This window comes from Hemiscyllium ocellatum, chromosome 17 (genome assembly GCF_020745735.1).
Source record: "Hemiscyllium ocellatum isolate sHemOce1 chromosome 17, sHemOce1.pat.X.cur, whole genome shotgun sequence".
NCBI lineage: Eukaryota > Metazoa > Chordata > Chondrichthyes > Orectolobiformes > Hemiscylliidae > Hemiscyllium > Hemiscyllium ocellatum.
The window spans coordinates 27,286,130-27,301,002 of NC_083417.1; the positions used below are offsets into that span (position 1 = coordinate 27,286,130).

Below are 14,873 nucleotides of genomic sequence, written 5' to 3' on the forward strand. Positions count from 1 at the left end.
CTCAGTCCCAACCCTCAGACGCAGCACCGCCTTCTTGACCTGCAATCTTCTTCCCAACCTCTCCGCCCCCACCCCCTCTCCGGCCTATCACCCTCACCTTAACCTCCTTCCACCTATCGTATTCCCAATGCCCCTCCCCCAAATCCCTCCTCCCTACCTTTTATCTTAGTCTGCTAGGCACACCCTCCTCATTCCTGAAGAAGGGCTTATGCCCGAAATGTCGATTCTCCTGCTCCTTTGATGCTGCCTGACCTGCTGCGCTTTTCCAGCAACATATTTTTAAGCTCTAATCTTACTCTAGTCATTCTTTTATTCCTGATATACTTATAGAATAGATTTGAATTAACCTTGCAGCATAACCACAAACCAATTATTTCCAGGCAATACAAATATGTCTGACAATTGGGGTTCATCTCTCCTAAAGATTTAACTTGCAGCATTTTGTAACAGCAAAGATGGCAGTTCTAATAACAGAGTCCCACTATTTTCATTTGAGATGAAAATAACTAAAATGGATGGCAGTAAATTGGTGACTAAACAGCATTGCGTGATACTTTAAACTACAGAGAATACCAGATAATTGTTTAAAGCAGAAATTTAATGCACTAAGTTATTTACAACATATGTCTAATATAAAAAAAACGAATAGTCTGGGGGTGGGGAAAAAAAAAGTGAAATTCTGATCCAACTATAAACTATTTATCTCTGTGCAGTACCAGGATGGCATGAACTACATTTACGTGTAAAGTTTAAGATTTTCCTATCTAAATCACTAGATAGGCAACATATGGCTACAATCACAAGACATTGTCAAAATTCCTCAAATATGCCAATTTTGACAAAAACATCAACTCTACTTTCCACCACTGGTGCAGGCTGCCCTTCTGAGTTTTTCAAGTATATTCTGTGTTTACTTCAGATTGCTAGAGTCTATAGTATCTTATCTATTTTTCTTCAAAGGTCCCAGTTCCCTTTGAGGTCATATTTTAATACAAATCCATATTTACAATTAGATCTTGTGTATCGTTTCAAATCTTCAGTCTATTAGAATGCATTGTTAAACACAAAGAAATTACTTTCTGATATAAATGTTCTTAACAAAATTGCACTCAAAAGCAACCCAGTGTAAACTAAATAATTATTTTCTTTAAAATTTCCCCAAACCCTACTGTAAATCTTATGTAACAAAGTTTGTAGTATTTTAATTTTTTCATACTAAATACTAGCATCAGAGCTCAGTTTGCAGTTCAAAAACATACCTTTGAAGTCATCACTAATTCATGGTATACAATATAATCTGGGGTGTAACCCATGCCAAAAAGTGAACTCGTCGGGTGCAAATGGCAAGGCATGCCTGTTCTGACATTCACATACTCCCCTATACCCTGCAAACATTAAAAAAAATTAACAACCAATCATTCTTACAAATTAAAAACAAACCAAAGGCTACAACCTAATGGATACAAATTTTAAAGAATTCCTGTCTTCATAGAATTACAGGGTTGAGAAATTCAGACTTTAGCACTGGAATAGGCTACAGAGATGAGGTCATAGAGAAACTGTAGATTAAAGTGGGGGTGTGGGGGAATCAGAAGTCAATATAAATTTGCAAGAACAGGCGTAATTAGTTTTCAGTGGCAACAGAATTTAAATATTATACAGGTAGCAGATGTAAGAGTCGAACAAACAAGGTACAACATTGGACAAAAGGTTACTTGAACATAGCATGACATTTTGGAATGAAATAGAAGTGAGAGACAATTAACCTTGGAGCCTAGGAGTATGAAAATGTTTATCCATGACCCCTTCATATCCAACATTGCAAATTATATTATTTTTGGAATACAGTGACTGCATACACATTTTTCTCCACAACAGTAACATTCCACAACAAAATGCACAATAATCTCACAAAATTCAAAGCCCTCTCTTCATGCATTAACAACATTATAGGTCATTTTCTTACTTCATCCTTAGAGGAAACACCAGGCTAAGTTGAAGAGCTATGACAGTAAAAGTTAAGGACAATGAAGCTGAAAATTTGAGATACTGCAATATACAAAATGAAGTATTAAGGAAGAAGATTGGGAGTCATCTGTAAAACTACAAAATTAAGCCCATGTACCATTTTCAATAGGTAAATCATTTTCTTACCTTGAGTTTAGCAGCCTGGTGAAAGTAAGCTGCACAGATGCATTTTCTGATGACATCCCAGTCAGTACCACAGGATACAATATTCATACGTTGTTGCATCATTATATCCTTTAACTGGGAACGAACCTCTCGAACCTTTGACAAAAAGGCAGGTGTGTCAATAAATCCATTGCAAGTTCTTCTCAATTATTCTAAATTTCATTACTTCTTTTGTATGATTGGATTCCTGCAGTTATACAAAATACTATTCCTCAAGAATGCATATTTAGTAGCTATATCTATTGGCTTGACTGCAGATTGACAACTAGATCAACTGCATTCCTCAATGCACTCCACATCTAATCCCTTTTTCAATATGTTTACAGACTCTTCTTTGATAGTTTGCAGCCAGAAATTTGACAGTCCACGAAAGTTACTTGTCCTCATTTGTTCCCATTCATTTCGTTACAAAGTAATGACAATGAGCGACCAGTTGGACAAGATTGAGAGCTAAATGCACACGAATTAGGATATTTAAGAAGAATAAATAAATTGTAAAATGGGGAGTAATATCAAGAAAGATTTGGCACTTCTCAAAAAAAAAAGTTGGCCTAGATGAATTCAATCATGATCATTAGGGCTGGGGAACAGGAAAGGATGCAAAATATTTAGGACTACATTTTGTTTTCCTACTGATTAGGGTGCATCTAAGTGCAACTCAAGAAGAAAATAGTAGTAACAATGGGAAGTTTTGTTCTGAATGTAAATAGGGAAGAAAGTGGTTGTACAAGTTGCCAAGGGAATAAATGAATCAAATGCATTCAATGTAGTTTCCTTAGGCAACATGTCTTCAATTAAAAGGATTCATACATTATATAATTAACTTTTGAACAATGGAGCAAAATAGTGATCAGTAATGAAAAACTTCCATGATTCTATAATATGAATGAATCAGTGATTATAGCCTACATTTTGGTGGAATGTATGCAACTTTCACATAACTTATTTTTGAGTTTGGATTTTTGAATTTTGAATGAGTGGTATACAGGCTGTATATTTAAGTATTTCTGTCGCCATGGAGTTTTCTTTTAAAACACATGGAGCAAGAGAGGAAGACTCCCTGGACAAGGTTAGGTTTCTGTTTACATTAGGAAACTTTTACAAGCAAGCAAGGTAAATTATTTGTACAGGCTCTAGTTTAGACAGTATGGGATTGATATTTTTTCTCCTTTATTAAAGGGAAACATCCACAAGCTTAGAAGAAAAAGTTTTTTTTGAGTTTCAGTTTGGGGAATTCTGCAGGACTCACAGCTGAAGCTGGATGTGTAAAGTAGTTGCTCCTGAGAAAGGAAGTAAATAATTTAGAATTGTTAAAAATAGGTTTAGTCTAGGGGGCCGTGTTGGAGTTCCAGACCAGAAATGTTTGGTAAAATGCTGACGGGACTATTTAAAGTTGATAAAATTAGACTCAGTTATATAAAGCCACTGAGAAGAGGTTATCAATTCTCAAGACGGAGACTCAAAGCCAGCATTAAAAATTAATACTCATATGGTGAGAGAGGAGGAAATTCTTTCTAGCAGGAGTATTTTAAAAGGATACTTTTGGGATTAATGGAATTAAATTTTTAGCTTGCCTTTGGAAATCATTAATCATGAGATATACGTAAATAGTTTGGTTCATTTTATTTTATCTTCATTTATTTTTTGGAAGAATCTTCTGTTTTATTATTAAAACCTTATCTGCAAAACTGCACGCTTATGTTTCAATGAGAGACCACCTCATTAAAAAAAAAACAAAATCTGATGTATCAGGCTAAATTTCAGTCTGGGATCTGATTTGTTCAGTAATAACATCAGCTGTGATGATATCATTATTCATGAGATATGGATATCACTGGTAATGCCAACATTCAAGACCCATCCCTAATTGCTCTTGAGGTACTGATGTATTCTTAGACTATTGAAGTCCATGTGGCAAACAACCCCAAAATTTTTAACCATTGATGAAGACATGGCCACAGATTTCCAAATTAGGATGGTACATGGCTTGGAGAGAAAACTGCATAAGCTGCTATTCCTTTGCGCCTGCTTGATCTTCTATGCATTAGAGATAATGGATTTTGAAAGTGTTTTCATAGCCTTGTCTACAAGCACAGCGCAACAGTGATGGATGGGCTGCTCTAAGTCTCTCAAGTGAGGTTGAAGTATGTGATTGCAAGAAGGCAGCACAGTAGGATGCTCCAGTTGGAGCTCCACTGTTTCACAGTCTCTTTCCTTTCTTTTCATTCTCCTCTTGGCAGCTTTTTTTTTTCTTCCCCCACCCCCACTTTCTGCCCTACCTAGAGACTGGAGTCGAGGAGCAGAGCAAGCATGGGCCAAGTCCCGCAGCAGAGTGGAGCGAACGGACAGAGTCCTGTGGCAGACCAGAGTGAAGGGTTAGAATCCCATGGCAGAGCAAGCGCGGACTGAGTCTCGCAACAAAGCAGAGCGAACAGGCAGAGTCCCACGGCAGAGCAAGCGCAGGCCACATCCTGCAGCAGAATGAATGGGTTGAATCCCACTGTGGAGCAGAGCGAAAGGGCCAATTCCCAGAGCAGTAGCAGAGCAAGTCCAGCACGTGAAGGCAGCATGACCTCATGCTCTGCAGCCAGTGGGTATGGACTGGAACTTGAGTACTGTATTTATGGTCACTTTATCATTCTGGACTTTTTACAACTGTTCCCATGCTAATCTTTCTTTTACTCTATAACAACAGTATTTTTTTTTACAACAGTATTTGTAATGATACTTAAAGGTGTCTCTACCTAGGTCCTCTGTACCTAAGATGGTGGCGAAAGGCAGCATTATAAACTTTTCACTGCACTCATTTGAATGCATGTGACAATAAAGGCTATTCTATAAAGCTACAATCATCCAGGCATGTGCATAATATTCCATCACACACCTGGCTTGTGCCTTGTTGACAGTGAAAAGCTTTAAGACATCATAAGTCACTCACAATAAAAAGCACACACTTAGACATTTCATAGCCATATTAAAGTTCTGGCCAATGATAAGGCTTAGAATGTTGGTAGTAAGGATGGTTGGCAATGGCAAGGCTGTTCAGCGTCACAATAAGTGGTCAAAATCTCCACTGTTGTAGAACATTTATTGCCTGCTACTTAATGTAGCATAAACATAATTTTCTGCCTATCAACCTAAGCCTTGATGCTTTCTTGGGCAGCATCCAAAAGATGGAGTTCAGCGATCTCATCAGATCAAAGTTCTGCTCTTGCCACATCCAATCATGAATGTTCATGGACATTTACATTAACTAAAAGAAGAAAACTGGATGAACATTTCCAACTTCAGTAAAGGTGCAGCCCAACACTGAAGTGCAAAAGACAAGACTGAATCATTTGCATTTACTGCCAGCCAGAAATGCCAAGCAGATATACAGAGGAACCTCGATTATCCAAACGAGATGGGCGGACGCTATTTCGTTTGGATTATTGATTAATTGGTTAATCGATTCAATGCATTTCCTCTGGGGCTCGGAGTTTTCTATTAAGTCTGCTGCCCATTCAGAGGTCTAGCAGCAGCACAGTGCATGTGAGCCCTCGCCCGCCCCCTCTCGGGGACAGCCAGACTGGACGTCAATAAGACTGCTACTGCCTTTTGGAGGGTAAGTCTCTAAATAGCACTCACACACACTTTTTTACTGCATCTTTTTGAAAGATTCCACCTCTACCCTGTACAGGACATTGTCAGAGTGACGGGGGTGGGGGAGAGAGTTTTGACAAAAAGCTTTTCCATCCAGAGGTGGGTGGGATCCAGAATGCACTGGGAAGGGTGATTGAGATGGGAAATGTCACAACCTTCAAAATGTACTTGGATGAACATTTCAAGTGACTTATCATTCACGACTTTGACCCTACTGTGAGAAATGGGCCTAGTGAAAGTAGTGGTGTATTTTCAGCAGGCACGATGGGCCAAAGACCTGATCTGTAAAGTATGATTCTATGATTTTAAGAGTTATGAATGGAACAAAACACTGTACAATCATCAACAACTTTTGACCTGATGATAGATGAATCGTCTTGACTAAGTAGCTGCAAAATGGTTGAGTCTTGAGCACTGTCCAGAGGAACTGCTGCAGTGACATCCCAGGGTTGAGATTATGGGCCTAGAACAAATAGAACCACCTTCCTTCTTTGCTAACTATGACTCCTGCCAATGGAAAGTCTGATTCCCACTGATATAAATGTTACCACAGTTCCTTATGTCACACTTGATCAAATGTGGGGTTGATGTCAAGGGTAGTGATTTTCTTTTCATTTCTGAAATTCAGCACTTCTGATCATATTTGTACCAAAGTGATAATGAAGGCTGAAATCAAATGCTTATGGGTAATTCAGAGCAACATCAGTAGGCAAGATAATGCTGAGTAAGCGATCTTCTATCGCTTTGATGACTAGCGAAGAAGTCTGATGTTTTTTTTGTCTGACTTTATATGGAAAAGATATACCCTTGTAGTACCTCAGCCATGTCCTGATACTGCATTAAGTGAATCAAATTGGCTTCTAAAAATGATGGGATCCTCAAGAGGAAGCTGAGATAGGTTATCTGCTCAGTGCCTCTGACTGAAAACAAGTACAAAAGAAAAGAATAAAAAATTTGCAACAGTGTGCTAGGCTGTCAACAATAGCTGAGGGTTGAAAAACTTCCTGGAGTTTCTTCATCCCACTGGTTCTTTCAATCGTCCACCACTATTTATGAATAGATGTGGCAGAACTACAAAACTTTGATTTCATTCTGTGGTTCTGGGATTCCCTTAACTTTGACTTTCATGAGCTATTCTGCTCTTTCTCATGCAGTTAAGGAAGCTGTTATAGTTTCATCAGATTGATGCTTCATTTTCAGGAGTCCATACCCTTCATTGAATCTTAATGGTAGGATGAGAAGGATGCTCCACTCTCAGTTACGAGATGTGTACTCCATCTATTCCTCCTAACTCAATGACACTGCCACACAAAATAGTAGAGGGTATCCTCAGTGTAAAGTCAGAATTTTGTTTTCACAAGGACTGAGCAGTGGTCACTTCTATTAATGTGGGAGGGTGAGGACATGAAGGTTTAAAACAAAAACTGAAAGAACTGTAGATGATGTAAATCAGAAACAAAAACAGAAATTGCTGGGAAAGCTCAGCAGGTCTGGCAGCATCTGTGAAGAGAAATCAGAGTTAATGTTTCGGGGTCCAGTGACCCTTCCTCAGTTCTAAGGGACATTCACTCGACCTGAAATGGGAATTCTGATTTCTCTTCACAGATACTGCCAGACCTGCTAAAGTTCAAACAACGTTTAGCTCCTTGCACAGCATGCTCATGCAGCCCCACCTGGATCACTGTACATTTCTGCTCACTACAGATAATAATACCTAATAACTTGCAAAAATTAGATCTTACTACGTAAATAACCAAATACTAATGAATATACCAATGGAAATGTTAACCTTGCAGTGACTTAACACTGACATTACCTTTCTCATTGCCTTGGCATGAATAAAATGTTCATTCGCCCAAATAGTGGAATAGTTGTTATTTTTCCACTGCAGGTAAACATTAAGGTATGTCAAATGATCACTTTCTGGCACAGCAAACTTCTCCCTCATTTGATCACTCTCTTCCTCTCGACCCTGAAATTTAAAAAAAAAATTGGCTCTCTTAGGCTGCTGACTCATTAGTTTTATATTCAACCATTCCCTTTTAAAACCAGTATTTTCACCTGTAAAAGAAAGAATTTTTTTTAGAAATCAAAAAAATAGTCTACACCGAAGACTTTAGTGCAAAAACTTATAAAGAAATTCTGTTTATTTTTCTGTTTGAAATGAGAACTGTTTTAAAACCAGGAAATGCAAATAATTTGACACTCATTACTGTTTTGCACAGTTGTGGATTACCGTAGTGATTGCAAACTGGAGTCAAACAATTGTGTACAAATGGAGCTTTGGTTGGTAACAGCAGATGGATTTGTGGACTACTGACCAGTTATCGATAACAATCATGTTCCCAGGTAGTTGAACATCTTGGAGCTGTGAAGAGGCTAAAGAAAGACTTTCAGGTCACTAAGTAGTTAAATAGCCAATTAAAGGAGGTAGCTGCCTGATTGTGGCAACGGTTTGGACCGAAGGGTCTATTTCCATGCTGTACATCTCTATGACTATGACTCTAAGTACCTGAATTCCTTTGTCTAAAATTGGGTGTGAATCACTGCAGCTAAAAGTGATCTGAACAGATTCAATTGGCATAGGTTTGAGGTGAGAAGGGAACTGTTAAACAAGAAGTGCGAGGAATTTTTTTTAAACAAGTGCGAGGCAAGTGTTTTTTACACAAAGGGTAGTAGATGCCTGGAATACACTGCTGGGGAAGCTGGTAGAAGCAGATATCATGGCAAAGTTTAAGAGGCATTTATACAGACACATGAACAGATAGGGAATAGAGGGATACAGAACATGTTCAGGCAGATGGAATTAGTTTAGAATAGCATCACGGTCAACACAGGCATGGTGGGCTGAAAGCTCTGATCCTGTGCTCTACTGTCCTGCGTACTTCTATGGAGTGAGACAAAGGCTGAGTGAGTGGAAATTTAATTCGAAATGGGAATTCAGTACAAAAAGGAACAAATGTTTTTACTAAGGTTTACTGCAAGAAGTAAACTCTCTGGAGTGAGGAGTGAGTGGGAGAAGATAAAGAGCATGAATCTAGAGGCTGACCTGCCGTGAAACCAGTGGAGTGATATAACAAACCACAGAGCCATTTGAATGCAGGGAAAAACAACTGATTGGTGAATAGAAATGGTGAATACTTCTAGCCTTTAAAGTAAAAGGAAGCTCTTCAGTTTTAAAAGGAGGAGCACTGCACCTGAAACATTAACTCTGATCTCTCTCCACACATGCTGCTAGGCTTGCTGACCTCTTCCATCAATTTCTGTTATTGTGTTTTCGGTTTTGTGTTTAGCTTTCCAAAGTTTTGCTCTTCTTAAAAATAGCTGGCTAAGCATAAAAACAAGGTTTCTTTTTGTGTAGGAAATCTACTAAAGTGTAGAGAGCATGAAATCTACAATAATTAATTTATAAATTAAATCAAATGAGAATGGTGACAGGATCGGTAATGTGGTGCTGCTGTAACATGTGGAAGCTTATGGATATCAATGTGATCAAGAGTGAATACATCTACAGTAAGTGTTAAAATGAAACAAACAACCTGCTATAACAGGACCGGGTGTGGGGTGGGTTAAAATCATTGTAGGTTGGAATCAGGTTCCAAAGCTATTGAACTCTATGTTAGTCCTCAAGGCTGCAGGGTCCCCAAGAGAAAAATGAAATGCCGTTCTTCAAACTGACTGGGTGACTGCTTTGCAGAATACCAATGCTCTGTCTGCAAAAATGACCCAAGCTTCCAGTTGCCTGCCACTTCAACGCACCATCATGTCAATATTTTTGTTGCAGGCCTTAGCACTTTGGAAAATTGGATCCAAACAGAGGAACTAGAAACCAGGCTGCAAACATCGTGTCACATCGAAAGAAGGGGAAACTTACCCGGATACGTACCTCCAGAAGGTGGTCACACCACTCAGACTAAGTAATTCCAAATGTACTATTATCTGGTACAGGAATGTGTGACTATAGATGAAGCAGTTATAAGAACTTGGGATTACAATTCAGTAGCCTTGCCACCTGGAATTGTCCAACAGTTATGAGGGTTTTGCAAGCAGTGCATGCCACCATGGGGATTGCAGGGATGAGGAGCAAACTTAGCATGGTTCCTTGGTATAGGAAGCAATTCAGGTGAGGGAGGAAATAGGAATTTAATAGTAATAGGGAACAATATACTTTGAAGATGAGATATTATTCTCTGCAGCCATGAACAGGACTCTTAAAGATCGTTACTTGCTCAGTGCCAGGGTATGGACATCTCCTCAGGGCTGGAGAAAAACTTGGAGTAGGAAGATAAGGATCCATTTATTGTCTTCCATATTGGTACCAACATTGATTGGACTAGAAAAGAGGGTCTTGTGAAAGATTTTGAACAACTAGAAGGTAAAGTATAGAGCTGAACCTCCATTGTAATAATCTGTGGATTACTACCGGAGTTAGACCACGCTCAAATTGGCAGATGGTACACAGAGTAAGGAATTTGAATGTATTTCTCAAAAGTTGGAGTGGGCAAATGAGGTTTTGGTTCTGGTGGGTCAGGCTTTGCTTTAACTATGCCGGGACCACCATCTTACCAATGTGAGTAACTAGGCCTTGACAGAAGGCTTTATGCTAATTGTAAAAGAAAAAGGCTTCAAAGAGGGGAAGTGAAGATTTACAAATTCTGGTTCTGGCAGCATTATAGGGCAGCTGTTTGATTAGTGACACCCAAAGGACAGGAGGGATGCAGTGTACAGACATAGAAAACAGCGATAATTAGAGTCAAATTGGGGGAAAATAGGAAATAAGCTAAATTAGCTGCTCCTGTACTCAAATACAACTATTTGGAACAAAACTGAATTAACAGCACAAATACAGATTGACGGGTATGACCTTATAGCCAATGTGGAGACACGGTTACAAGGAAATCAAAAGTGGGAACTAAACATTCAGGGGCATGTGACTTTGTGAAATGATGGGAGAATATGGTGCTGGAGTATCAGTGTTAGTATATAATGGATTAAGAATGATACCAAGAAATGATCTTGGATCAGAAAATGTAAATCTACATGTTCAGCAGTAAGAAATAAGGGGAAGAAGATACTGGTAGGCAAAGTGTCCTTGCCCCCTAACAGTAACTATACGGTGGAACAGAGAATAAATCAGGAGATGAGAGCATGTAAAAAAGACACACGTCAATCATGGCTGATTTTATTCTTCTTGTAGATTGGGAGACTCAAGAATGGTTAAGGTAGGAATAAAGAGAAATTCATAATATATTTGGAGTTTCCTCTGTAGGGGTAGGCAATGGCCTAGTGGTATTATCGCTGCACTGTTAATCCAGAGACCTAGGTAATATTCTGGGGACTCTGGAACAATTCCTGCCATAGCAGATAGTGGAATTTGAATTCAATAAAACTCTGGGATTGACAGTCTCAATATGACTATGCATCCACTGTCGATGTTGGAAAAAAACTATCAAGTTCACTAGTGTCCTTTGGGGAAGGAAACTGCTTCACCTGGTCTGACCTCCATTTAACTCGAGATCCACAGAAACGTGGTAGACCTTTAACTGGCCTCTGGGCTATTAGGGTTCAGCAACAAATGATGGCCTAGCCAGTGATGCACTCATCCCATGAATAAATAAAAAAAATTGTTGATTCAACCAGGGTTCAGCCTATTTTGTAAGTGACGTGCAACGAGGTAGATTTAATCAATGATGGCAGAGTAAAAGGTGACAATGACCATAACACAGTTGAATTTAGCACATGTGTCGGAAACAAATCTGCTATACATAAATAAGGGTAAATAGAAAAGAGGGAGGGCAGAGATATTTGGCGTAGATTGGGAAAGGAGTTTAGTAGCAAACTGAGGAACAATGGCAGGTGTTTCAGAAGTAAGTTAATGATTCACAGCAAAGGATGATCCCAGTGAGAAGAATGGTCTATCTCCTCCTTAGATTCAATCATGGTTAAATGGGGAAATTAAGGATAGCATCAAATTAAAAGATACACACAATGGGGTAAGCCAGAGGATGGAAATGTTTTTGACAAACCAACAAAAGACAATCAAAAAAGGAGAGATGATAGATGTGGAGGGTAAACTTGCAAGCAATATTCAGGAAGAGAAAGGCAAATGTTAACAATGGCCTCTTGGAGATCAAGTTGGGAACCCAGGATATGGCAACGGACACAGTAGAAGACACTGGCAGCAATCCAAAAATGTTAAAATAATTAAAAGGCAAAAGGAGGAGAGGAAATACAATAAGTATCACTAGAGGAAAAAAAAGAACGATACATCCCCTGGTCCAGATGGGTGCATCCTAGGAAATTAAAAGTAGCTGCAGACATCATGGATGCAGTGTAGTAATCTTCCAAGAATCCTTAGATTCTGAAAAAGACCCAGTGGATTGGAAAACTTGACAACATAACATCTTTTATTTAAATAGGGATAGAGACATAAAACAGGTAACCATAGGCCAGTTAGCTTAACATCCAATATTGGGAAAATGTTAGACTCTACTATAAAGGATGTTAATAGCACAGCATTTAAAAATTCATAAAATGATCAAGCAGAATCAGAAAGGCTTCATGAAGGGAGAATCATGCTGAACATATTTATTAGAATTCTTTGAGATGGGGTAGAAGCAAGATAGATGAAGGGGAAACAGCAGATTATTTAAGGTACAGTACCATATGTTACTGCTTAATAAGTAAAGATCCCACGGTACTGGAGGTAATATATTAGCATGGAAATAGAACTGAGAAACTAATAAATCAGAATCCATTGAGTAGTGTGTATTGCAAGCTGGACCAGCACTTTACTGGGGTTATATAGAATATTCAAATATTATGGAGATGGAAGGATTTGAAACTCTAATAAAACAAAAATCAATAATTCTTTTTTAAAAATTATTCAAGGCTAAGTATCACTTGTATTTTTATTTCTTAAGATGACCCATAGAATAAATTATTGAGGCAGGAAAATGCCCAGCTATTTATTGAGTCTCACAGTTTTAACAAAAATCTTGAGGATTTACTTCAAGATTTACTACAATCTACTGTGCCATATCATGATGTAAAGACTGCATCCATATCATGAACTCCTGGATGGTACTGTAACATTGTGAATGTCTTATTACATGGAAGTTTTGCATCTTTTCTACAGGAAGACGGAGAGAATAAACAATAATTCTAATCTAAAGAAAAATCACAATTTATTACTAGATTGTTGCAGATCATTCTGGTGACGCTTGCAATTTCCATCATCACTGTTCATCACTGGAACAAAATATCTCAGTAAATAAGCTTCGCACATACCTTTGGTCGATAGAAAATGGCAGGCACTGAAAGCATTGAGACAATGATAAGGACATCAGCACTGCAACTCATGTCACATGATACTATCAACATCTTTGATAGAGCAGGATCTAGTGGGAATTCTACCATCAACCTTCCAGTTGGCGTCAGACTGCCTACACAGACAACAAAAATAGCATAAAGTATTTGAATTATTATTAAATAAAATTAAAGTTTCATTTATTCATTCTGGTCTAAAATAACTTGACCAGATCAAATGACTGATTATATAATTTTGTCAGTTAATACATTTACCTTTCTAATGGTCAAAATATTGAAAACTAAGTTTGATTGGACAATGTGATAGCATTCATTGTTAGCATGTAAACATCTGTACCACCGAGCAGGAACAGATGCAGTTTTGAGCTTCTTTTTATTTAGTTCATCAGTTTCAGTTAGAAATACATCAAGCATCACCCAATAGGTCAGAAACATACCATAACATAATAAGGGATTTTTATCTCCTGACCTTAAATCTACAACATTTATCAGGAGTGCATTGGATTGCTCACCATTCAACTGGATAGCTACAGTTGCACTGGCCTTCAAGAAGCTTGACATCCTTAATTTGTGTTTCTAGCCACTTAGTGTCTTACTTCTGTAACTGTTTCAGTAGCTGCAGAAAGCAATTCAATAACTTGCTAAACTTATTTCAACAGCATATTCCAGCTTTTATCAATATGAAAAGCTAGATCATATGTATATCATGACATCAGACGATCCACTATACAAATTATTCACTATTCTGGACATAGATTTTTTTTCCCTTAATCAACCTGTCCAGAGACATTATTATACATTTCTGGAGTGGATGGGCCTTGAACCCAGGCCTTCTAGCGCAGTGGGAGGGACACTACCACTGCACCACGAGAGAGAGAGATCTCCTGCCTTTCCTTCAATATATTTTGGACAAAATCCTATAATTCTTAATCGGACAATTTTCGTAACTCCATTTCCACAGGACTATAGCAAATAAACAGCCACTCATCAACATTTTAAGGATATTTTGGAACACCTTGTGTATTTTGCCACAATGGTGGCAAAGTTTGAAAAAACCATCAATGAGACCCAATGGTTGAGAAGTGAGACAATTGATTAAGATCAAAATTTAAATGCACAGCATGCATTGCCTTGGTTATCAATAAGGGTATTTGACCCAAGACCTAACACAATCAAATTAAGGCCTCAAATTATGCTGACTTTGTATCAAGGGAGACCTTGATGAATATTTACCAAGCGTACCTTTCAACATTTGCTTGTAAAACAAAATCTGTGATGGCAGTGTCTAAGAGTCAAATTGGCCGCTAAGCCCCTGTAGCAATTTGACACTGCAACCAGTGTCTTTATAATGTCAAGTAGTGACACTGGATTGACTCTAACATCAAAGTTGACTGTATTTATTTTACCATCTGTTGGCTGACCATTTTGAACACTAACTAATAAGCCAAGTTGAAGATCAGAGAATTGGTCTGTGGGTGTAATGACTAGAGATTTTGTGGATCCACAACTGCTGTTCAGTTCATTGCATAAAAAAGGTAAAAGTGTAATTCTAGAGCAAAATGAAGCATATTGATGAATGGATAGCTGAGGACTAAAATGGGGAAGACTGTTTTGTAGCAAAGCAACTCAAAATCAAGTGTATAAGGAATGTCACTGGCTTCAGACAAGCATAATGAATAGCAGAATAAGTAACCCTGTCAAGGATGAAA

The 14,873-nt window shown here is 38.3% G+C and overlaps 1 protein-coding gene across 2 annotated transcripts in view; it reads right to left on the reverse strand.

Moving 5' to 3' along the window:
• Positions 1 to 14,873, reverse strand: part of dhx38 (DEAH (Asp-Glu-Ala-His) box polypeptide 38) — a 126,253-nt gene that overhangs the window by 37,113 nt on the left and 74,267 nt on the right. For both annotated transcript variants that reach the window (XM_060838008.1, XM_060838009.1), the window contains exons 21-24: positions 13,126 to 13,280; positions 7,652 to 7,807; positions 2,155 to 2,289; positions 1,260 to 1,385 (exon numbers count right to left, since the gene is read on the reverse strand). In XM_060838008.1, coding sequence (XP_060693991.1) covers positions 1,260 to 1,385; positions 2,155 to 2,289; positions 7,652 to 7,807; positions 13,126 to 13,280 — 572 coding nt within the window. The remainder of the gene's footprint in view (positions 1 to 1,259; positions 1,386 to 2,154; positions 2,290 to 7,651; positions 7,808 to 13,125; positions 13,281 to 14,873) is intronic.